The sequence below is a fragment of the Grus americana genome, chromosome 2 (genome assembly GCF_028858705.1).
Source record: "Grus americana isolate bGruAme1 chromosome 2, bGruAme1.mat, whole genome shotgun sequence".
NCBI lineage: Eukaryota > Metazoa > Chordata > Aves > Gruiformes > Gruidae > Grus > Grus americana.
Genome location: NC_072853.1, coordinates 113520970 through 113547644, shown reverse-complemented (window position 1 = coordinate 113547644; position 26675 = coordinate 113520970). Strand labels below are relative to the sequence as shown.

The 26675-nt window shown below is 37.5% G+C and overlaps 1 protein-coding gene across 1 annotated transcript in view; it reads left to right on the top strand.

Moving 5' to 3' along the window:
- Positions 1-26675, top strand: part of POU6F2 (POU class 6 homeobox 2) — a 318855-nt gene that overhangs the window by 37044 nt on the left and 255136 nt on the right. The window contains exon 2 of the mRNA XM_054814683.1: positions 24604-24775. Coding sequence (XP_054670658.1) covers positions 24604-24775 — 172 coding nt within the window. The remainder of the gene's footprint in view (positions 1-24603; positions 24776-26675) is intronic.

The following is a 26675-nucleotide window of genomic DNA, read 5'->3' as shown; positions in this document are numbered from 1 at the left end:
TGCTGAACTCAAAATTTTTCCTCCCTGTGCCTTCCCATCATATTTGGTTTCTCATGTTGTTCTGGGCTTCATTAGACTTGATTTTCTGTGTTCGTTCCAAAATCTACTTGCAGGAGAGAGCCTGGTCTCCAGACTGTACATTTCTCTGGGCAGCAGAGGCTGCCTCCTCTCCTCTCTGGTTTGTCAGCTTTAGGGAGAGGGACAAAGCTCTTTTTTCCTCAGCATGCATCCCCTCAAAGATTGCCGCCCAGAATACTTCTGTGCTGGGAGCGGCAGGAATAGAAATGCAACCCAGCATGTTAAGTTTCATACTAGCACTGGCATTTAGAATTGGAATGGACATTTAAGTGCCCACACTGTGCATATTACCACTGCTGCAGAAACAACACTACAGACGTTTCTGGCAGGATCCTCTTACTCTCTGCAGCAGGAGAAAGCGATTGTGTAAAACGGACAAATGAATTCCTCTGCTTGCGTGTGTAGCCCACTTCTGACTTGGCAATACATTTGGACTGCTCACTGTAGGCCTTATTATCATGCTGTCTTCAGGCAGATGCTGCTTTTGCTTGTATGTAAAAATCACATGTTTAAGTGTAACAACGTGGCTATCTGATTTGAACGTGTAAATGCCAGATGGCGTGTGCTACTTCAGTAACTGGTTGAACAGCTTTCAGGTCTGTGAAGCACCTAAGTAGAGTTACAGTTGCTATATATGTTATAATTAACTCTCAGTGCCTGAAAATGTAGCTATATATGTGCATGTACAAAAAAAATCATAAAAATAGTGTAGTAAATATTTGTGTGTATATATAGAGTACAGAATATTTGTGTAGGTACAGAGAGAGTGATATAGTAGCAAACATATATGTGTGCATGGGTGTAATGACATTTCCTCGTATCACATCTATCAGGTTACAAGCAGCTAATAATTTTCTTTTTCTACTCACAGGCAAGCATTATAATGGCATATACTCATAAATCAACATCAACATGGAACATTGCTTAGCAAATATAAATGTATGTGCATTGCAGAATGATCTGAGATTACAAAAATATATCAGAAGTCAAAAGTAGCTGGTGGAGAAATGCTATGTCTTTAGTTTATTGAGATTGTTTGGAGGATCCTAATGTACTGTCACTGAAAGAATAATTTTTCCTTTACAATCTACTTAGCAAAGATTTATCGATCCTTTTCCCCTTCATAGAGAATTACTGATCCATTTTAGAAAATCAGATTTTCACACCTTTCATGAGAATGTGCACAGCACAGTTCCCTAGAGATTGCCAAGGAAGTTGACTTTGACATGAAATCCCTAGGTACCGGCGCACAACAGCCTATAGTCTCATCACTGATTTGTTGCACAGGGTGGTAAAATACTTTTATACATTTATAGAGAAATGATTGCACTGCAAGGACTTATTTTTCCATGCTAGTGGATGTATTCAGGGTCCTGTTATTTGTGTAAACAGCATTTTTCAGGGGGGGTGTTTCTTCTCAGCTCTGATGTTATGAACAGTAAGGTAAGATAAAAGTTGTTGAAATTCATGTTGCAAAGCAGTAGGGTACTGTAGAATTTTTCGGTGTGTGTAAATAACTTTCTTCAAGATGTGTCTACTCTCTGTCCTCATTATTGTAGTATCCTAGGTAGCTAAGCATTAGGCATGTTATATTGAAGTATGCATCATAATGAAGGTGATTTATTATAATTAAAACAGCATGGAGAGCAGCTTTTATTAGACATATTGTTTCACAGGAGAGCTTAATAAAGAGCATTATTATTAGTTATAGATCTGCGTGAAGGATGTTGTTTACTGAGAGTTATGTGAGTATTAGTCAAAGTCTGAAGTTGCTCATTTGAGCTGTCCACTGTAAGAGGGGGGGGAAGCATTCGGCACAGCAAAGAGAAGAATTTTAAGATTGGAGGGGAGAGAGGGAGAGAGAGAGAGACAGAGAAAAGGAAATGCCGAGTGCATGAAGTGTTCTCTGCAGGAGCAGTTCTAGAATACTTTATTACATATCTACGGAGACAATGGCATGGACTGTAAGTAGCTCCTGTCTCTCAATATAATAATGCACATAAAGTCGGGGTCAGATTGGGTTCGCTCTGGGCTTTGATGCTGCAGAAGGTCACCAGGGGAATCGATGGACAAAAATGAGACCTGAGTTTCATGCAATCAATGAGATTTTTCTATTTAAAGTGGACACTGCTGGGTGCGAGTCTCGGAGCTTCAAATGTGGTTTTGCTCAGCTTTAGCAGATTGAAAGATGCACTGTAAATGTATTGTTTGTTTTAATAACTCTGCTGGCACAAGGGGTGTGTATCTAAACAGGTTAGCCTGGCACACTCTATTATGAAGTTGCATGAGCTGCAAATAAATGGACAAATTAGCAACTACTTTGAATGTTAATTACACTGAGTTTTATTCTGTTTCTGTAGAGTTGTAATTGCCTGGTATTTAGATAACCCTTAAAATATGGTTAGAGAATTACTGAATCACTTGGTTAAAAATCATGTGGGATTTAGCTGTTCTATAAAATATGCTTTCTACTATTAATTTCTTAGTCCTCTATACTCATTATAGCCAATTCCTTAATTTCTTTGGAAATGATTCACATTTCCATGGATTAAAACAAATTCTTACATGCCTTTGGTTAAGAAGCTTCATTCTTTTGGCTAGTAAGTGGATACTTGGGACAGAATTGCTTTGATAATTTTCTCCTTAAAGTTTTCATGCAGCTGAAAGATCATCTGTTGTTTTGCCTTTATTGTGTACAGTTATCTCTCTAGGATGAGGGAAGCAATCAAGAAGAATGTGATCAGTGAGTCTGACATAGCTGTAACACTGGCAACAGCAAATAATTGACCGATATGGAGGAGCTTTATCTCTGTTGTGAAATGGTTAAGAAATTAAAGCATGTTCTAGGCCAATTTCTAATCACTGATATATATGATTTTAACTGCTTTGCAGTTGATGGAGTTGTTCTAAATTTACACTGCCCTAACAGACACAGGTCCTGACACCATTTTCAATTTCAAAGCAAGTCAGCTATTGGACTGTACTTTGTGAATCAGAGTCCACTTAAATCTGGGATTTAAATGATCTGATTGGTTGTTTTTAAAAAGTAAAAAGAAAACAGCTAACACCACCCCACCACCCCGTCCCCCCCAATAATCCTCTGTCAGTAGATTGCATCCTGCCTTTTCTGAGCTTCCATTTCACAAATTTAAGTATTCAGTCTGAAGGACTGTTTATCCTACATCACTGCGTACGTGAATGTCCACCAGTGGCTATGAGGGAGGAAAAGGGGAAGCAGCAAACCTGGCCCCCTGTATTTTTCAATCTATTATTAAAAATGGGCTTTTTGATGACAGTAAATAAAATCAAATTATTCCCTCAACACAGGTACAAAACAACCCCAAAAATGAAGAAACAAGCCAAGGCCTTGACAGTCTTTTTCATTTAAACATCTTAAAAATAGAGTAATTGAAGATTTGTGAGAAGAGCGTTAAGAATCATAGCTTTTCTACAGCTCAAGTCTAAATTTGTTTGCCAGAATCTGAAAAATGCCCCAAAGAAGAGTAGGCGTACAGAAGAGAACTTAAGCTTCTGCCTCAATCTAATTTCTGTTAGCAGGGTCATTTACAATTCAAGCAGAATTTATGCTCACCTGAAATGATTATTTGTGTTTCTCATGTATGCCCTGAGTAAGAACACTTCAGTTTGTATTATTCTCATTAAAAAGAAAAACATCCTCCACCTCAGCATCCTCTCTTAATAGTCCTTAGTGTTGCATTCTTAGTATGTGTTAAACATTTTCCAGCTTTTTGATAAAGCATAGAAGAAAATATATTAGTTGAATTTTGTATATGAAGATATTGGCAATAAAAGCCCATTGCAGTAACCACATTCTATTGTAAAACAGGTATCCGGCAGATAATGGAAAGAGTAAGCAATTGCAGGTAGATTATATAAAACTCAAACAATAGCACCATGAGCCATCAGATTCTCTGTGAAACCTAAAATAAATCAGAAGGTGATACAGAAAAGGAGAGAAGGAAGAAAATACTGCAACATCTGTAACACTTTTCTCTGGACACGCCTTGGTTATCAGTATTTCTCTTCTCTTTGGCTGCAACATAGGAAGGTGATAAACCATGGCACATACAAATTCAATCGAACAGAAGCGTTGTCAATTTGTAGCACAACTAACTTTTTTTAGCCAATATCGAGGTGTCTGTCTTTTGGGGACAGCCAGCCTGACATGATTCTCACTGAAGAGTCACTCAGAGTTAAATTATGTGTTTTGCTGTAGACTCGATGACTGCTGGCCTTTAAGATACTTTCTTTGAGTTAAGCATATGCAGCCTCTTTTGGCCTCCCCAGAGAGATCTGCTGGTTGTTACAGCCAACCCGAACAGCGTCAAGTTCCCAGGTCTCCACTCATGAAAATGTTTTTTGAGATTTATGGTGAAATATCTGCTTGCAGAATCTGGAGCAGAGGCAACTGGGTTTGTGCAAGGATTGCTGCAGAATTAGGTGTTGAATTAGCGCACACTTCCCTAAGCAGACCTCACATATGAGGCTAATAAGGTGTTTTTCTGATTCTCTGGTTTAATGATACTGTATATTTTATTGTGCTTCATCTTTCTGAGTGTTTTAGGAAAGGGTGGAAGATGAACTGCGTATACAACAGCATGAGTGAATGGGCCACAGGGAAAAGAAGTACAAATAATCCAAAACTGAGGAAACAGAGATGAGTTCAAATGAAAAATTTTGCACACTGGGAAAATGTTGAATGTCGTTTATAAGGATTTCACCTTAATATTCATGCTAATATACTTTCCTTTTTATACTAATTAATGAACTATCCTGACAAACAATTTTTTACACTTTCCTCTCCTACCTATTTTAAAAAACTGGGAAAACAGACATGTAAATTAAAGCTTTCACATGGACATTTTTAACTTCTGCAACCAGCTCTTATTCAACATATCATCCTAGGTCTCGCTGATTTTAGCAGCATTACAAGGGTCATATTTTCACACAGATGAACCATTCATGGCAATTTCTCCAATAGATTTGACACAAACATTCTTTTCTTTGATGTTGGAGATATAAGCTTTCTATTTTTGACCTATTTTTTCCCCCGACCGACATATTTATTGAGGCTATTGCAAGGAAAATCCCACTTTCCATTAATATTTGACTTCTCTGTTTCTTTCTCTTGCAGAATTTCAGGATGATAGAGCAGTAAGAGGGTCTTTGTCAATGTCATCTTATGTATGTGATGCATTAATAAAAGCAAACCTCTAAAGTTTATTTAAAATTAATGTTTAAATAAACACACACATGCAGTGGTTAATACGCATATATGTATCATTTTATTTGAGTAGACACCTTCATGATTCTACTGCTGTAGATCAACAGGTAGCATTTATTGATCTGTTATAACAGCAGTTCTAGTTCCAGAGAAGATTTTGATTGATTGTCCTCATCCAGAGTGAGTTCTTTCTCCATCTCTCCAGAGTCTTCAGTGGCATTGGCTGCGGATAGTGTGGAGACAAAAGATTTCTTTCTGAGGAAAGGATGTAATTGTATATATGTATAATCATGTTTGGATTCCAAGTAATTATTTCAGTGCCCTTTACTATATCTGAGTAATTTGATACACCTCTTATGCTAAGAGTCTATAAACTATTGGTAGTAATATAGATATCTTATGTCAAGCCTCCATTCAACAGAATAAGATGATTACAGTGGGAATTCCTTTTGTGACGTGTGCTGTTTGTTTCATCAGACAAACCTTCTTCTCCTTTTACCTTTTAAATTAAACCTAAAATCAATGTGTCAGTTTTAAGAATTCCAAGCATGCAAAATTCTGTATTAAGAAGGTAGGAAAATACTTAAATAACTTTGCATTTTTTGATCTTTAGTATTAAACTGTAAGATACCTTACTGCATATTTCAACACTAAATGTTTATTGCAAAGACAGTTTATTCTCGGTCTAGGTCAAGAGTTAAGAATGTGCTCGTATTCATTTAGATAAATAAGCTACTTAGCCCCCCTCATTTACTGGTGCCAGGTGCAACCACAGAATGTGTTTTACAGGTCAGATTTTGGATCACAGTCACCAACTGATAAAGCAGCTTACTTTCCTTATCCTGCCTTATTCCTACCTCCTCCTGTGGTCTAAATGATTGCTCACATTTTCTCTGAGTTCCTTCTACTTGTTGAATAAAATAAAAAGAAAGAGAGTCTGTCTTCTACCTTTTGCCTTCCCTTTATAAATGGAAATGTTCACCACAGAAGCATGGAAAGGAAATGTATGAATGCCAGTACTACTTCCTAGAGAGTTCTCCATCAACCAGATCTCTTGGTATGACTCAATAAGATCTCCATGTCTCTTCAGGTTACCGTCCAAAAATAAATCTCAGACTGCCCTGAACATATTTATAAAAGCCCCCCCCCCCCCCCCCCAACTTATTCCCATGCTGTTGGTTGTGGGGGTTTTATGGTTTTGGGGGGGGGTTGGGTTTTGTTGGGTTTTTTTAGACCAACAATACTTTGCCCCCACAAAGCTTTGTGTGCATGCATTTAACTGTCCTGAAAAATGAGACTGCTGGTACAGAGTTAATCACCTCTTCTGACAAGCTAAACTAGAAAAACCTGCTTAGAGGCTATTCTGCAACAGATCCGTGTTCAACAGCATGAACAGTAGCTTAGTTCTGCAAGGGCACAGGGTTTAACTGCCTCATCAGTTGTATGGTTCCCTGAAAACGGGACTCTGCCGTGTGGGCTGAAGGGAGGTCTTTGCTTAATGACAGTTCAAGAAGACTTTCCTTGCTCTTAAGCTGCAGCCTACCTCCGGATGGCAGTACGGTCACTGTGAACGGGTTGGAGATCCTCCAACTTTCTCTTAGGGAGTACATATCTGGTAAATTTGTCTAGTCCTCACTCAAACCCCTGGTATGGTGTGCCTTTACCTCGAGCTTTCAAAATTTGATACAAAAAGTGAAACCTCAAGGCTGGAGTCTCCATGCACAGACAACAATCTACAGAAAACTTCTTTTTCAGCTGCATTGTTTCCAAGGTATTGTGTTTCTTCCTCCAATGGAGTCATCAGTTACAGCTGTTCAGCATTTTGAAGGGCTTTTTTTTAATTGGGTGTTATTACAGTACCTGCTCTGAATGCCCTCCAAAAGGTGTTGAGAAAGGAATTTCTCTCACACAGAGTAGCTGTATTCAGTTATAATATGATTTAATCACAGCTTATTTCTTTCAGTAGACTTAAGCTCTAACATTAAATATTTTCACATTATATAAAAATATTCAGGATTGGTAATAATTTTTCTTGAGCTACAAGGAAACCCAAAGCACATTAGTCATAAGTGAAAAATTTGAGAGCATATACTCCCCCCCCACCCCCATGAGTTGCAAACAGGAATTATCTGACAAATTTTCCCTAAGTTTGGTCTAAGTTTTTCCTCTTTGGTCTTCAGAATGTATCTGGCACCTTTTTCTTGCAAATAAATGTTGCAAGCCAAAGCAATGGGATCTGAAGCAATACAGAGAGCCAAAAATAGGACTTTGTTGTGAAATGATATAATTGTCATGCTCATAGTTAAAATGAGATTGTTTCCTAAATGATATCTATGCACATTATAGCTCTTTGTTAAAAGTATCATATCAGTGTAAACATGTATGTGGAGCAGGCATACTAAGCAAAGTCAGATATTACTACTGTTGTATCTGAGACACCAGCTGGGAGACTAAAAGGGACTCTGCTGTGCATTGTCATCAGCAATGTTATAAACTGTGCTCCACTTCCTAGACTGCTGTTGCAATCTCATTGCCTTAAATGAAGTGCTAAATTATACTTGCAGAACCCTAGTGAAGGCAATAGGATTAGAATAGGTGTCACTGAGGTCAAAACTTATTAATGATGTTAATACAGTACACGAGGCAGGAGGGAACCCACTTTGATAGTGAGAACCTAGGCTGAGTCTGTAGAGACAGCAGTTAGAGGGAAACTAAGCAAACTTGAGAAAGACTTTTGGAGAGAAAATAAACACAAAACCATATGTTCTTTCATTTTTACTTTCATTGTCAGTGCAGCATTTTAAAATTTTTCACTGGATATAGTGCAAAAAGTATATCTTTAACCTCGAACTTGCTTTGAGTCAAAGACCTTTGGTGATGTAGCTTAGAAGACAGCAGAACCATGCATGATTCTGCACTCCTGCGTTACGTGTTTCTCTCTCCAGTAGAGCTTCAAATATCACAAACAGATGAGCTTTTTCTACTTGTCTTTTCAGAAGGTTGTAGTCTAAACACTTGCTTTTCTGGGTTTTTTTTCCCCACTCATAATGCCCATTATATATGTTTCAATGTCATTTTCATCCTTTCCTCCTAGTTAGCTCTGTGATTACCTTTGAACAATTTGCCCCCACTGCTGTGCTCCAGCCTCACAAAATCTGATCATATAAGTGGTCCCATTGCACTAAGTATACATACTGGAGTCAGGGTTACATGCTTGAAGGACCAGTTTGTACCCTTCAGATATAGATAAATTATTATCATATCTTAAAGCCATAATTTAACCACAGCATAAACATAGCTTTGTTTTCATCACAGCAGTTCAGTTCCTCTGTCACAATAAATTTAACATATCTGGTTGGGCTTCTTGTAGAGCTTTTTAGTATGTTGTCATCTTTTCCTTAAAGACCCTTAAAAATGTGTACAGACACTAGGTCATCTAGGAGAAAGAAATCTTATAGATGGAGTGACTGCACAAGCAGGGTAACATGATGAGACTCCTAAAAACTGGGGTTTGAAGCCCAGTGTAAGCGTTCATTTCTGTTGTCACTTCTCAGTGTCATGCATCTTTGTTTCTGGACTTCCAAATCACTTTGATATCATGGGAACTGTGTGACGGGTACTTTTGAAAGCATTACCTTACCTGTGTTAGTTGTTGTGAGGGAGAGAGGTGGAAATTAAAGAATTTTCAATTAACAGTTTCTCATCATAAGTGCGCATTCATTCACTTCTTTCCTGATGTCTCTAAAAACAGAATAAAAAATAGTGGAAGTCTGCAGCTAGAAATCATCTTCAGAAAACAAGCCCAGTAACTCGATCAACTGTTAGATCATCTATCCTTCTCCTCCTATTACTACTTACACTCAGTTGCTATGCTGGAATCAGGCTGGGGAGTAGATGTAGTGTAGAGTTTGGGATGTAGAGTTTGGGAACAGTTCTCTGAGTAAAGGATTGTGCATGTGGTCGTCTGGGACTTCTAAGATCATAAAGGCTTTAAACTACTAGATAAGGCAGATTTTGATGTGATAAAGTCCAAGAAATTGCTACTTAAGCATGCAAGTCATGTTAATGCACCCCAGTCCCTGGTGAGTTGCTGATTAATCCAAGTGGGTTATAGCATAGCCCCTCAGTAGCTTTTCTTTAACTGATACATGGAACAGAATTCAGTGTTTCTTCGCATTTAATATATGATCCTAGAAAACTGAAAAGCAGTCCAGCTTTTTTTGGATCGTTGTGGATTTAGATTTTCTCCTTATTTTATTAACTTTTATTCCATACAACACTTGGCCTTAGAATGTAATGAAAGTGATATTCTGTGCTTAGTCCTCATAGTCCTCTAAAACTGACATTACTTTTTACTTTTCTTTTTTTTGTTTTCTTCCCTTGAAGTATGTTCCCTTCAGAGTTGAAGGCTTGTGAGTTTCTAGGCTTTCCACATGAAGAGGTATGTTTGAGCCCAACAGAAATTTGGTTGTGTATATTAGGATTTGAAACTGAAAGATAAGCAGAAGAGGGAACTTTGGGAACTGCTGGTAGAATGGTACAAATAGTATTACTTATGTAGAGGTAACTGTTCCTCTTTTCTGCTAGAGTTTTGCATACTTTATAGGGAAGATCTGTATGCTTGTCCTGCTGCTATACAACTGATCCCATGTCCTAGCTAAGTATCTAGTCTGAGAATATTTAATGCTTTTGCTATTTTGATTGCACAGGTGAATCAATTGTTTGTGCGACTGATTTGATTCTGTGTAGGAGCTGTTGGTCTTCTTTTACTAATAATTCTATATATAGGCATGTGGGAGTATTACTTTACATTCTCTTGGAAACAAGCAAATACTTTGTGATAGTCACTTAAGTGGCGTTATTATGCTCCCTACAAATATGCCCTACTTGTGAGCACAAAAATGGTAGCACATTCTTATGGAAAAAGAGCTTTTTCCAAAACCATTGTGGCTGCTATTGCAGTAATGGGATATCAAACAGGCAAAATTGTATGTGTTGTCAGTGGCTACAATATAATTTCATTTACTTACAACGTTTAAAGTGAAGGCATGATGGTAAGCTTATATAAGGTGTCACATTGAAGTAATTGCCCACCAACTTGATTTTATGGCCAAAGAGAACATTTTAATATCCACACAAATTCTGAGGACACTCTAGCCTGCATGGAAACAGAGATCAAAGGATGTGATTAAGCATTCAGATACTATAGTGCTGAGAAATACTTAAATAACCCAAGAAATAAATGAGTGAAGTAAATGTGGGTAAATGTAAATGAGAAAGTTAATTTAAATCTATGAATAATCATTTGGTCTAAAATGTAAACAAGCAAAAAAAAAGGGGGGATGGTTTAAGTCACTGGCTTTACTCACCCCAAATCTAGCCAGTTTTACTTACTTGGTATTTGCCTAACTCTCTTTGCTTATGCTTTCATTACACCAAGATTTCTGTTCAGTGCTCTACAGGCTAGTGCCTGAGAGGCTGGAGTGAGGTGATAGAAAGGAGCCTGTGTTTGGCTCCAGAGGAAGCACACGAGCTGGGACCATCAGGCCTGCGAGCTGAGTATTGCTGCCTGGCTGTGTGAAAAGGGAGCTCAAGGACTGTCACAGTCAGGTGGGTGCTCCACTCAGTTTCCTAAATTGTAGATCTGAATTATTGTACTGGGGTGGGCTGGCTGGAGGTAACTTGCTTCATAGCAGCCTGTACGGTGCTGTGTTTTAGATCTGTAACTAAAACCACGGTGATAGCACACCAGTGTTTTGGTTATTGCGGAGCAGCGTTTCCACAGTGTCTGTGCTAGAGGTAGGCAAGAAGCTGGGAGAGGACACAGCCAGGACAGCTGGCCAAAAAAAAAACCTGACCAAAGGGATATTCCATACCATATGATGTAGTGCTCAGCATTGAAAGCTAGGGGAAAGAAGGAGGACATGGGGATATTTGTGGTTATGGCATTTGACTTACCACATAGCTGTTACATGTACTGAGGCCCTGCTGCCCTGAAATTGGCTGGTCATCTGCCTGCCAATGGGAAGTTGTGGAAAAAAATCCTCATTTTGTTTTGCTTGCACATGCATCTTATGCTTCCCCTATCAAACTGTCCTTATATTGATCCACAAGTCTTCTTTCCTTCCTTCTACCTTCTCCCCATCCCATGGGAGAGGGGAGCAAGTGAGCAGCTGTGTGGGTGCCTGGCTGCTGACCAGGGTCAACTCACCACAATAGTGCAAATCTTCAGGAGGGAGCAACTGCTGTAACCACTTAAACCAGGAATAAATGTGCTGGAAGAAAATCTCAGTAGGTTAAGGACTAAGAACCATCTACTAGGATTATAAGGAGAGTTGTTCTGAAAGTCACATTAATAACTGCTTGGAAAGGGAGTATTACTGAGGAAACAGCAGTGCTAGCTCCAACTATGGAAGAAAAGAAAAAGGAACAAGGATAGGGCTTGATAGCAACAGAGATGAGCTCTGGTCCACTCCTGTTTTACAGGGTTTTACTTTCCTGTCTATCTTCTCTGTAATGAAGATCTGCTTTCCTAATTCTTCTTGAGATCTTCAGGCTGGGAGGATGGAGGGCACACATTATGCCAGTGAGTAGCAAGAGAGCAACAAAAAAGCATCTTGTGCTCCTAGAAGACCCTTTGAAGTTGCCCCAGTGTTGGATTTCCCAAGCAAAATCAAGACCTGCAGCAGCTCTATGTTCTTTTTATGCTACTTGATCCATCCCACTCTATTTTTTCTTAAAAGCAGTGAAATGGATCAGAAGTACCACCAGGTTAAGAAAAGGGAGAGATGGATTTTTGTTAATGTAAGGATTAAATTGGTTAAGTATGCATAGCTTGATTATTTGCTCAACACATGAATGATACCTGTGGATATTGAAGCAGGTAAATGGGCAAAGGAGTAGGTTAACAAAAGGAATAAATGGAAGTAATGGGACAAAATTAAGAATGAGTCACTTAAATACAGTGGAAAGTGTCCTAGAAGTAAATATCATTAAAATTTGGTAAGTAGTGTTTGAGGAGTTTTTTAGGAAACTTTGTAGATATTATTAAACTCTAGAAAAGCATCGATCAAGAAAGAGTTCAGTAGAGGCTCTGTAGGGATAGGGTAGATTACTTTGCCCATTTTCACAGGAATGCTTGAAAGTCAAACCAGACACTATTTCCCTGATCTATTTTGCAAATTGGTTAAACGGACTATAGAGATTAGGTGACTTGACCGGCAATGCATAGAGGTTCAGTGGCAAAACTGAGCCATTGTTGTGTTTTAGCCCCAGCTGCCAGCTGAGCACTATGTGGCGGCTTGCTCACCTCTGCCCCCCCCCGCCCCCAAGTGGGATGCGGCGGAGAATGGAAAAAAAACTTGTGGGGTTGAGATAAAGACAGTTTTATAGGATAACAAAGGAAGATAATAATAATAATGATAATATATATAAAACAAGTGGTGGCAAACTTCCCCTCCCACAAAGAAAAGGCTATTTTTCTTTAAAAGAGGACACAATGGGAAGGGGGAAAATGGTTCGAATGCTCGTATGCTCTTATAGCTGTACTGGTATACTCAAGCTTGATGGAGGAAACCCAAGTGGCTCTCTGCATACACAAACTGTAAATACACGTAGCTTCTGGGTTCAGAAAACTAATGATAAATATGGACATAGGAATTAGCTTTTTCTTAAAAGTAAAAAGCAAAGATGCTTTTTTCATATATATTTATATGCCAAACACACAAAACTAACTTCCATTTCGAATGATGCATGAAAATAACTTATAATGAACAAATGATGTGAGGCTGTGATCAAAACTGTTATATTCTGCATTTTATTGCTTTATTTTTGTAATTTTTTTATCACTCTGAAGTTATTATTGTCTATTTTAATATTAATTTTTGGTACGTTAGTGTTTCCAAACACAGATTCTTGTAATGGAATGCATACTTGTGCTCATGTTGTGCATACTTAGTGTAATCCTACATATTGCAAAAAATCTGAAAATTATGCCATGTCTCTAAATAATATTAATTATTTGAAAGAAACTTATGTTCAAAAACTACATTTATTAATTTTTTTTAAAATAATATTGTTTGTAGCAATTTGAAAAGTAATTTGAGACCAATAATATTATGAGATTGTTTATGTTGACCTACACTTTTTTGAAACAACTAAACTACATTTAGGGTTACCTATTGAAGTTTTGTTGTTGGTTGCAGTAACAAGAAGATCAGGGCCCTTGCATACATCTCAGTGATTTTTCATGCAGAGAACTGAGTATGTGTTTGTCCCTGTTGAAGTAGATAGCAGCGATCCAAACGGCTTCATTGGGAAGAGAATCAGGACTGCTAAAAACTTTTTAATTAATGTGATATATGTTTATCATATACATATATGTGTGTATATGTATGTATGTGATAAACAATAGCAAGATCTTTGGAAATATTTTTCCACTGTTGAAGCAGAAGGGAATCAACACTACTTGTGACTGTGCTCTCTAAGGACTGCGGTGATAGTTACTCTTTAAGGGTGAAACTGAGCAGCCCAGGGATCTTGGCCCGTTTGCAAATAACAGGAGCAAGCAACAAAGCGTTGCTGTAGTTGGATGTTTTGTTTTACTCTCTGATCAGGTTTTCTGCCTTAAAATATTGTTTGTTTAGAAGGAGTTTGCTTAAGAAACAACAGGGAGCCAATGACAAATCATTGCATGGCAACTATTTTGTTAAAAAACCCCCAACACCTACCCCCTCCCTCAAAAAAACCCCAGAAAACCCCCAAGTCAAAATAGAAACCCAAACCAAAGAGTATCTAATAAAGAATAGAATTGTCCATGTAGGAAAATACTAGTAGATCTGAGAAATGCTTCATTCATTGATTATTGATAATCCAGTTAGTTACTGTAATTCCTGCTAAAATGATCAGTAAGTGTTATGCTGTTTTCCTGTTGTAAGGCATTAAACAGAAAAGCTGCTGTTACACTGTTTTGAATTGAAGTGATCCTCCTGTATGTCCAACACGTAATACTTAACTCCGTGTGGTGTGTGACATATCCTACCCTAGCACAATGAATGAAACATTGGGAGTTTGTAAGTATATCTGCAGCTTCCAGCAGATTAAGGCCATTGACAAAAAGGTGAAGCACCCTTTGGGCTTCAAGTTCTTAAAGAAAACCAAGTCCTTATGCAAATTGCATTAGAAGTGTGAAGCTGTGTGATAAAGGCATATTGAATTTGGGATACATTTAATTAGAAATTAATATGTTGTGTTCTACAATGTGAAAAGAAAGATGTGGTACCCAGGTGTTGATGAAGACCTGGTATGAAGAAAAGTAACCCTGAAGATTCTCTGTAATGATTAAAAAAAATTGCACTCATTTATCAATGGGAAAGGCTTGGAAAATATAAAAAGCATAACACTATTGATCTGCAGTATTTGTGGCATTAAGTATGTTTAGCAGTTGTAACAGCAGGTTTTCCTGTCAGATGAGCTCAATATAGGAGAACCATAGGAAAATTATTTGGGATTCTTACTCTTAATCTGGGAGCTGCACATTTTATGGCAGTGCATCTTCTAGTATCTGGAAGAAGAAAAGAACCTTTTAGTCTGTTCAGGTGAAGCTTTCAGTTTCTTCAATAGATGGGTATTATTGCTATTTTATTCTATGTATAGAGTAGATAAAAGGAAATCTGAGGGTCCACCCCTAGAAGGTATGGTATCAGTAGAAATGCTGCGAGAGAAGTAATTTCCCATACTTGTCACTAGAATTCAAGCATGCTGTATTAAGGCAAGCACCATGAAGAGCACCCATAAGAGCTGACCACCTTGTTAATCATGTAATATATAAAATCAAGGCGGAGCTGTCCTAAGTTTGGATTCAGATTTTGGAAGCCTTCAGTCTTATTCAGGAAGAAGAATTCCTAAAGGCAAACCTTCTCACTTGCTTCAAGCTGACAAAGAACAATTTGATATTGAAGATTTTCCAGCAATTTTTGATTGTGATATTCTCACAAAATCCTTACTTGCTTGGTATGTTTTTTGTTTAAGTATTATACCCTTATTTATAAAGGATTTTGAAAGGTTCACAAAAAATATATACACAATTTCTAAACTGGTCTAGGTTGTGACTGTATTGTATTATAGATTGTAACTGTTTTTAAAAGTGGCATTCATACCAAGAGTTGGATGAAACTCGAATTAGATTAGAACTACTTTAAAAATCTTCAGTAAAAGGTTTTCACTTTTTTGAATGAAGGTTGCTTCATTGCACTAAAACTGATGTGTCCCCGTTTCACCAAATTTTCTTTTGAAGGTGTTACTTTGTGTGTCTCTGATGAAATTTCTGGTGAGAGCCAGGGAAGACCCATCCTGAAACAGAAGGTGACTTTCCTGATATGGCCAAGTCCATCAAGACAGATCTTGATTTGGGTTTTCCTAGACCAAATGCAAGTAATCGAATTAACTGCTGAGTTGGGTTACTGTTTAACCCACGCTGTGATTTTAAAAAATTCAAGTTAATGGTTTCTTTGTTTTACAACTTGCAAATCCTGACATATTATGTAAAATCAAGTTTTTGTTTAACTAAAAGGAGTCTCTTAAAGTTGCTTGAGTCCCTTCTATGCTGCCTAGTCAAGTTTCTCTCTCATACATGATCAACAATCAAAAGTTATTTTAAGTTTGGTTTTGGTGTGGTTCTGGATGTGCTGATTTCTAAAAGAAAGCAATTTGAACTGAATTCTGGCTTTGATATTTCTTCCCCAAAAGTAATTTCTGGTGCATGCATGGTAGACAAAGCCTGACAAATGAAAATATAGAGAAACTGTATGTGATAGCATGTTTGAATTCTGATTAGGCCAAATCAATATAATTTGAATGCTTTGCAGTAGAAATTCTGATGAGCTATCTTTCACCTAAGAAAGACTAACTCGGAGTACCCCATGGAGTATTTTATTACATTTTGTAGTTCCAAAGAGGCCATTTATGGCCTGTTCTTCCTCATGGAAAGCAGGATCATGTCGATAAGTGGGTGCTGTAGGTTCTAGAAGAAACTTCTGATATATGTAGCAACACGATCTGGAAAGAGAAGCCTTGTGCTTAAGGCCCCTTCAAAACAGAAATTGAGCAACTATGAAAAAAGACACCACCTAAGTTATGGAACTGGCAGGCTTGTAAAAGAGCACTCACGAAGATAATTTGGTAAACAGGATCATATCTCCTTTAGGTGGTCACTGTGGAGACTGAAACAACCCAACCTGAAATAATTTTCAGGTAAATGGGAAGGTTTTGTTTTGATAGCAAAGATCTTTTAGACAGCTACAATATGTTTATTACATTAGGGTAGAATGGTATTTTTTTTCCCGAAAAGTGATGAATACCTTTATAGAAATGTGGGGGTTTTGTTTGTTTGGGGTTTTTAATGGAAGATAATGTCTTTCTCTTCATAATGGAATTTTTTTAAAGTCTTCTGGTAAGTTGGCCCCACAGTATGCAAGTTTTAGAAAATCGTAGTTATTCTTACAGGCTTATAATTTTCTGGATGGTTTCTTATGTTTGACATGGCTCCCTGTGGAATAAAACTGACAGAGCAGTGGGAATCATCAGCTACTCCTATGAAGAAAATGTGTCGAACTCTTACTCCTGATAGAAACCATTTTCTAATTTCAGATTTAATTGCTCTCCTATGTCATCTCCTCCTTTTGGGAGACCACATGGTGGAAGAGTAGGAAATATCTTGATTTGCTGATCTTAAAGATCTTTTCTAACCTAAATGATTCTATGAAGTGTGTCGGAAAGTCTTCTGAAGAGCTATCCTGCCATGTTGGCCCCAATCAAAAATGTTCCTGCCTGTTTCACTTTTGTCCTGTCATGATCAGTAGGGCCTGATCTTCTGGTTTCTCAAAAATTGGGTCTGCTTTTGTGTGGCTGGAAGAATCTTTAACTAGAAGAAGGCTGCTTTCTCTCACCATTCTCAAGACTTGTTATTTCTTCTGGTGGCTGTGCGCTATTATCTATCATGTGGTTTGAGGAGCATGGTAGCTTCCCAGAATAGTAGCTTCTCTGGCTCTTGACCTCTGTATGCATACAAACTTCTGCTACAGGTGCACAGATGAACAAGCTCCTTTCCAGTAAGCCAGAATGTCATTTAAATGGGGAATCATTATAATTGGGCCAAGGCCAAAATTACAACTCTTTTTATCCTAGTTAATAGAGGAAGGTTTTTATAGAGCTTCACCCTGTACGTGGTAGAAAACTCTAAAGATGAAATGGTTTGCAACAAGAAGAGCAGAATGATTCTCAAATCAGATTAATAATTGGATCAGAAGCATTAAGGTAAATTCCAAGAGTTGAAAGCAACGTTTAGAGTAAAACTTCTGTGCCATGTATAGTCTGTCATTGGTGATTCCTAAGTGGGTCGGGAAAAAACACAGTCTGGTTCACACATGGAAGTCTTTCTTTCCCAGCCAGTTCCAGAAATGGCTTTTCTGGACCAGAGATGCAGCAGTCTCTTACTTTTTCTATGGTGAAACCAACATACTTCACCTTTCCTGTTCGAAGCATGCAGTGTGACTGCTGGGGTACATTTAGAGCAATAAAACCAACTTGATTATAAAATAAATGGTGACCTAGCCTTTTACTACTGTGCAGCTGCTGTGTGCATATTCCCATCCTGCAGTCTCTAGTCACAGCATGTTGCAGAGCAACCTGACTAGTAAATTGACTAGGACTTTTCTTGTGAACCTTTCGACTTGCTCTCAATAGGTGTAAGAAATATGTGAAACATTTTTATTAGGGAAAATAGTTCAGTAGGGGGAGAAAAAAATATGTTTAGTGAGATTTTTTTGTATGATTTGAAAGCACATTGTAGTATCTCAACCTCAAGACACAGCAATTCAAGGGACATTGCCACATAAAACTTGGTTTAAAAAAAAAGGTTTCATTCAACTTTAAAATTCATAAAGCTACAACTAAAACCTCCATGAGTTTCTGAAAGACACTATTTCTGTCAGAAGCTATGTTATACTAACCAGCACTAACCATTTCAATTTCCAGAGGACTTAAAATTCAGTAGATAAGTGGAGACCATGCTAGCATTACTGTCTAACCTGAGAAGAATATTTAAATGAAAGAAAGCACCATGGGCAGTGATAGTCTCTCTAACTTACCAAATTAATTTGTTAATTAAAGTTCAGTACTGTTAATAACATGAGTAGAATTAGGCACTGGATAGTTAGCTACATTATTTTTAACTAGAAAATGCTCATTTTTAACTGAAACCTGGACACTAGATGTGAAGCTGAGTATCACTGGAAAAATACAATGTCCAAAGTCACACTAGTATTGAGAAAAGGAAGAAAACTGTTTTTTCTGCTACGGAGATTTTAATGAGGAGAATAAATACCATTGTAGCTGAAGAAAAGAAGGCACTGTTTTGGGTGATAATAATTCATATTGAGTGAGAAGAGCTGGGGATATATCAGCTTTTTGCTATAAGGGGAAGCAGAGACAATACTGAAGATTTTAGTAAGTCAAATGTGAGTAAAATAGGTAATATAAGTAAATATGTAATGCAGTAAATAGAAGTACAAGATCAAAGTAGTGAAGAGAGATCAATGATCATATATCAGCAGTCTAGTTTGTTTTGCTTACAGAAACAGCCATCAAAGGATGGTGGTACAGGTGGCTGTGAAAAAAATTAGAAGATTTTTCTCTGTAACTTTTTCCAGGGAAGTGACAGCCAACAGGTAGCAATAGTCTGAGGCCAACAAGGGACAAAAGGTTGATTCAAAGTAGTTTGCATAAACCAGACTATGGGTAGATTGGGATGGAAATATCAGCACATTAGTGACAGCAGATAATGTTTAAAGAAGAAAGAATCAAAGAAGGTTGTCTATGAGAAATCATTATTTATGGAAAAAAATTGAATACCTCTAAAAGCAATAAGAGGAAGGAAGAAGGACTAGTTCCTAACAGGAACGTAATCCTAAATTTCACTGGTACTTGACACAAAATAAATCCAATCCTTTGCCCCCAATAGAGTCTTTCTAATGTATTCCTCACTCAAAACCTATAAGCTAAATTACATCTTAGAATAGCTTTATCCAAGGTTGTTACGGTGCTCTGTCTTGATTAAAATTTTTAAAAAGCTACAATTTGAGTACTTTTTTTTTTTGTGCAGTCATTAGAATAATGTATGAACCGTATAAATTTTATGTTTATTGGTAGTATAATTGGAGTGTTTACTCAAACATATGCACTGTGTATTGCCCAAACAGAAATCTGTGCAAGATCAGAATCCTAGAGGGAGGGCAGGAGTTATTTCATATTTTGAAAAAAAAATCACAAAATTAATTTCAAGTACTTCTAAGCCAGAGAAATAAAGTGTGAGCAAAGTAATTTCAAAATAAGGGCAAAATAAAAAGCAAAACAAAGGATTTACTTTTTCTCTTAATTAAATTTTTAAAAAGTAATTAAATTCAGACTGACAACGTTTACGGTGCAATAAGTACAAAATTTAGACCAGTGGCTAAATCAGTGTGTGAAGCCTTTATAAAGCTCTATTATCACCCAAGTCCTACATTAAGGATAAAAATAGTTAGTTCTCCCATTTTTAGATTTCTGCCTAGGGCATGTTTCACACAAAAACCATATAGTTTCCTTTAAAAGCTGTCTTTGATTACTAAATAATTTTGCTCAGAAACTCCACCTTTAACCTTAAAGTGTAGAGGCAAAGCTTTTAACATAGTGATAAATGTTCTCCTATACTCCATACAGTGCTGCAGATAAGAAAAAGGTAAAGGTTTTGACTTTTAAAAGAGGGTGTGTAACCAGATCTGTAATTTGCATTTGCAAATCCACATGATTTTTACTGTGAAATTAAGCCAAACAGCTTGTTTAAGTCATTGGGGAGTGGTAGAGCTGAACAGAGGTGTAGCAGGTATTGCAACTGAATTACAGGAGGTATAAACCACCCTTAAGGAAGACACACAGCAGGGAGGACCACTCGCTGCACAAAACTGGTAGTGAAATCTCAGAGAAAACAGGCAAGTCTGGAAGTACTAGTGCTAGCTGGACAAGAAATAGATGACAAGTTATATGAGTATCTGCAAGAGGGGCGTGCAAAATTTGTCACTAGATGTGTGGTATATACAGGTATATTTTAATAAGGGGATTGTAATTCCTAAATTCTCACAACTAGAACTTTGCTCTTGTGCCATCTGAAATTCTGAAGCATTATATCCCTTTTATGTACCCTTGCCTCTTAAAGCATATAAACCCTTTTTACAAAGTTCATCTTGCTGGTTTTTATGCATTCTTAGACTTTTCAATTTTGTGTACGAAAAGCTAAAACTTCTGTGTGGTTGTCAGTCAATGGAAGATCCTGTGTTACAATGCAAAGCATATCCTGACCTTTAACAGCTTCCAAAAACCAAAAGCTGAGTGTCAGGCTCACAGACATCCAGGGCAGGGAGGAGAACAGATCCTGATGGGACTATCCACCAAAGGTGTGCATGCAACTCTTGCTTCGATACACCATCTCCGATGCCCTGGATCCTGTCTGGGCTGGGCTTTGTAGGTGAGCAGAGCACGAGGAGAAGGCTGCTGGGCCTGCAGCTGGCACAGCAGCTACACCAGAGATTTTAAGGAGGCTATTGGGAAATATAGAAACAGCCCCTCTGGTCCCCAAGGGATTTTGCAGACTAGGCCACTTGCTGCACACTAGAATTAGAATGTATTACGCTTTTTGTAAAAAGAATAGTTTTAATCATGTATAATCCACTGCAGAAGAGACACTTTCTTAAGTACGGAAAGCAATTGAAGGCCTGGAAACAACCTGAAGTTAAAAAATGCCCATTTTTAAAAAGTATGTTTTCGAAGGAAACAAACCTTCCCTCAACCCATCATTTAAGTGATGTATTTAGTCTTCAGGTAGACCAGAATTTTAGACAGTACCTAATCTGTCTGCTTACAGAGAAAGTTGTCCTTCATTTACCACCTGACAGACAGCACTACCCTGGGGGGTTAACTAGAAGTTCTGGTACCATCTGAGGAAGGGGGCAGCAGTTTATGTTATTTCAGTTTTTATAGTCCTTGGCTCTGTGGTTGTAAAGCTGTTTTAAATTCACTGCTAGGAGTCTGCCCAGCCACATGACTGACTATGTTGATGCTTACTGTGGTGCGCGTCTTGGTGATATATTGCGGCAATGAGTTCCACAGGTTTTCACCACTTACTGTTTAGAAAAGTATCTTTTATTATTATTAGATTTATGACTTTGCCATTTCAGTAGAGGCTCCTTTTCTCCTCAGACGAGGTAGGGTGAATAGTTCCTGATCTTTTTTTTCTCCCTGCCATTTATTATTTTGTATACTTTGATCATGCTTGTTCTTATTCACTTTTTTCTGTAAACATTCCCAATACTTTCAATCTCTTTATCATTCTTACCACACATCTCCTTCTGATGTATCTTTCTTAGATAGGCTAACCAGAAATGAACAAAGTACTCCAGATGAGGCCGAATTATTAATGTACATAACAGCTAAAATCCTGGCCCCGTTGAAGTTGCTGGGAATTCACTGACATCTAAGGGCTGAGGTTTCTCCCAGTGCTGTCATATTTCCTACATTATTTTTCCTCCCATTTTTCATATTTTAACTTCAAAATTTGGCAGCTGAGACTTTAACCTAGAATCCTACTGATTCAGCATCCTCCATTAACTTGCTCTTAGTCCTCAGATTAGCAGGGTAGCTCTGTGGACAGGATTAGTTCCCTCCCCAAACTACTTTGAAAAGGGTCAGATTTTGTCCTGATTCACATTTGTTATGGAACCACTCTTGATGTTAGTTTTAAAAAGCTGAAACTGAGGGCAGCAGTCCAGACTTTGAAACAATGCTGTTTGTGTTCACAGTGACCTTTAGCTGCAAAATCTGCTAAAATACATTATTTAGTATATGAAAGCAAACAAACAACATTTTTGCCTCAGTAAATGAACGTCCATAATGCAATATGAATATGAGGCAAAACAAGTCAGAGGTGGTTTTTTACAGCATCTGCAAAAGAAATTTATTAACTTCTGTTTCCTCCCCAGAAACATCTAAGAAATGTTCAGATTGTTGCTGGCTAATAAATACAGTAAATGAAATGTTAATAAATCACCAGCAATTTAGCCTGACGATAACATGGATTGACCACATTGATTAAATTGATTATGTTTCATATATTTACAATATGTAGACAGAAGCCTAATTTATTTTCTGAAGAGTTCAAGGTAGGTATCACTGGTTTAAAAAAAAAAAAAAGGCAAAACAAAACAATGGAGTAATGTTTGTGGTTGCTATCTGCAATAATCTAATGCTGACAGAGAGCAGTATTTTATTTAGTAATTAACAGTGTAAAGGGGAGAGAAGCTGTCATGTTGGTTCTTAAGCTGGGGAATGTGATGAAAGATGATATCTGCGATCTCATCCTTTCCACTTGTTTAGGATTGTCAGGATGAGAAATGTCAGCATTATGAAAGCTCAGCTCTGCTCTTGATATGATAAAACCCTTCAAAAGCCAGTCTTTCTCTCCCTCTCCCCCCTCCTTTCTCCCTCTCCCTCTCGCACTTGCTTTTTTATTTATCCTGTTTTGTTAGATGGCAGAAATATAATTCTTTTCTTTCTTCCTATTATAAGCCACCATTTTTGTTTTATTATATGTTTCACAACCCCTAATGCCCCACTGAAAATTACCTTGTTAAATGACAGTGTTTCAAAGCCATGAATCCTTTCCACCATTCCCTCAGAGGTTTGAAACAGTCAACAGACTGTAAAGAATAAATAATAAAAAAGTATTGATTATTTTGATGACTGTGAGATTCAATTAAGTATTAATTTTGCCCTCCAGTGGACCTATCAAGGTATTCAAAAGGGAGGATTCGGCTCAGCTAAATGCGTGCTGAGTGCTTCAGCCTTAAATAGGGAGAAAATGTGTTTACCTACAGTATTTGAAGAGGAGTGCATTGATGCACAGAGTCCAATATTTAAGTGCTGTGCAAATTAAGCCCTGGTGACAGTGACATTGTTTTCAGCGATATGAGTATTGACTAAAGAAGTGCATTTGATGACAGCTTAAACTATTTGTATTGATTAACATTTTCATAGATTATCATGTGTCATATCAAATTCACTTTTCAGACATGAATACATTAAAAAACCCATAGGCAAACATCGACCAATGTGAGGACGGGACAGAGGGAACATGCTAACCAACCTACTTGCTCGCTGGTCACCTGTTCTCTGCATAAGAACCATTTAGGCATGAACTTTGCAATAAATAGCTGCCAGAGAGCGCAACAAGGTCACTTGTTCCTTTCCTTTTATTTAGTTGGTTTTTTTTTTTACTCTGGTTTCCATGCTGTCATGATATTATTCCTACTAGTTTGCAAACGGAGTAATAGAGTATGCTTGGAAATAATGCCTGACCCCCAAATGTCCTCATTGAGCAGAAGATAAAACAGATCCAAATCATCAAGAAAAAATTTAAATATATGTATGTTTATAATGTTTTATGGGGGATATAATGTCCCAAACACAAGAATAATTGCAAACTGTTTGTGTAAGTATCTTCCCTAATTTTATCTTTTAAAAAATGGTTTCTGTGTTTTTTATTTTCAGAAGAAAAATGTCTGTTTGTGTGTGTTTATGGACTTTTGGAGTATAGTATCCCAAAGACAGGAATAGTTAGAAGAAATCTGTATCTGTGTTGAACGTATGTAATGAAATGGCTATTTGCTGCTGTGTATTTTCATAGAAATGCTGCAATGCTAGAAACTGTGTATTTGATTTTGTTAATGTTGTACAGCTGAGGATGCCTCTTTAAATCACTATGGAGCGCTCACAGGGCGCTCCTCTTCCGTGCCGTTGGAGCATACAGGAATTTCTTTTCTTACTACGTTAAGGACAGGGAGAGGTGTAAAAACATACACACACAAAAAAAGCACATCCCACAATTAAAGCTGTGTTGGTTATGTTGCTTTCATAGAAGTTTTTCTCCAAAGCATCCTGAATCTCTCACATGCTAGTTGAGCTTTAATAGGGTGGGGAGTAATGGAAAACTCATTGGATCTGTAATAGCTCTTCACTTGACTGCAGCCAGCAATAACAGCAGGAGCAGCCAGAGATAAGAGAGAGAGAGAGAGAGAGAGTGTGTGTATGTGTATGTGTGTGTGTTAGAGAGAGGGAGTGGAAAAGAGAGTATACGCACACCAAAGCTGCCACTTTTTTTTTCCCCTCACTCTTCCCCCCCCCCCCCCCCATCCTAGGATCCAATGATAGCTGGACAAGTCAGTAAGCCCTTGCTGTCACTGCGGAGTGAAATGAATGCAGAGTTGAGAGGTGAGGACAAGGCAGCTACTTCAGACAACGAGCTGAATGAGCCCCTGCTTGCGCCTGTGGAATCAAATGACAGCGAGGACACTCCCAGCAAGCTCTTCGGTAAGTCTGTCTAGGTATTTCATTTCACTGCTACCATGTTGTCCGGAAGAGCAATCTCCCCCCATTCTTTTTTCTTTTTTTTGTTCGCTCAATTTTCTTGTAAGTACGAAGGAGTAGCTTGGAGTGTGCAGGCGTACAGCCCTCTGCTCCCATTGCAACTGGTTACCAGAGTGACAGCGTCAGTCCTGAAAACTTTTGTCAATGATGAACTTATTTTATGCAAGTTGCAGATATTTTATGTTTCCTTTTGATCCATGGTCCCTAATGTAAAAATAACAGAGGAGAGATCATTTTCTTGGATTAGTTTGTTAACATGTATTGTGTTGGGTGCTGATGTGTCTCCTATGCTACCAGTTTTTTCTAAGGCTGGATTCAACTGAAAAGTTACCATTTTATATGGTAAAGATAAAGCTGGCTGAAGAGAGCTGAAACATTCCCATAGAAAACACTCTGTACTGAGTAAACAAAGGCTACCAAGGGTAGTGCACATGGAGCTAATGTTTTTAGAATTTAAATTAGAAATGAAATACTTCTTCTAAAGCCTGTGCAAAGAGAAATTATCTTTTGAATTTTTATTTATTTTTAAACAGTCTAAATTGTGCAGGAAAAGCGAAACCTTTTACAATCAAAACAAAAGCAGCAAGAGTGGCACTCCAACACAGACATCTGTCATTCAAACGGATGACACCCTGTAAGCCAACTCAAGCAACTCTGATCTCTAATCAGAAAAGGGAGCAGAGTTGTTGAGGCGCGTGCTTGAGTGATAGATGTTGATAGATGTCTGAGCTGGAGCGGCACTATATGGTACATAGTGACATTTTGGGTTTAGAGGAACTGCTTTCCTGAAGGAGTTCCTTTTAATTATTTCCATTTGTGACTTGAGACAAACCTTAATACAAATGGAGCATTTCCTTATTTTACAGGATCCTATAGGTGAAAGTTGAAGGGAAAAAGATCTTGTTTAAAGAGAACGCAGCTTTAAGGAAAGAGGGTGAGAGCCCATTTTCTAAGATTCAAGTTTGGATTTCATAATCTGTAAGGAAATCTGTAGCAGTGTTCAGATTTCAGTATTCCAGCTACAGTAAGATTTTTTTAAACAAAAGAATACATGAATTATTTTTTTTTTAAAATGTTCTCTACCCATTACTAAAAGATATAGCACAAAATGTTTTTTTAAACAACTTCACTACAGATATGGGAAAATAATAATAATTAAAAAATCCTAAAATTTAATTTCTGGATTACAGTAATGACCATTACTGAATATCACATCCATTTTTAAGCACCCTCTTAGTAATCTTTGTTTCCATGAAAAGCATAATTTCCATTAGCAGTTTGAATGTTCAAAAAGCATATAATAATTATTTTAGTCCATTTCATCCAGGAAAGAATTGTAATGCCTAAAATTCAGAGGGCTATTAGTTGTCTAGAACTGTATAAATATCTTCAACTGTGTTTATGTATTTTATTTGCTCACATGTTTGGGGTACAGCTATTAAGTATAGCAAGGCATATACACAACAAAAACCGGACTTTTAATATGATGGTAGTGAAATATGTTTGTTTGGTTTTAGATCAGGCAAGTCTTGTAATAAAAGACAGGATATTTTTTTGAGCCATTGTCATTTGGATGCTCTACAGTGATAGTGAAATATAGAGAGATACTTTCATTAGAGTTGCCGTGTGGGATATCGAAATGATGTGCTACAATATCTTGTCTCTTTCTGAACTGCAAATAAAATTTATGTCCCTAAAAGCACTAATGAAAAAGCTACAAATTAATATATTGTGCTGTTTCCAGTGTAAGATGTTTGCTAGCCTGATTCTTGTACTGCCAAAAAGATGTTTCCAAGTAAACAAAAGTAGGTGAAATAGTTCAACTGCCTCAGTATGAACTTAT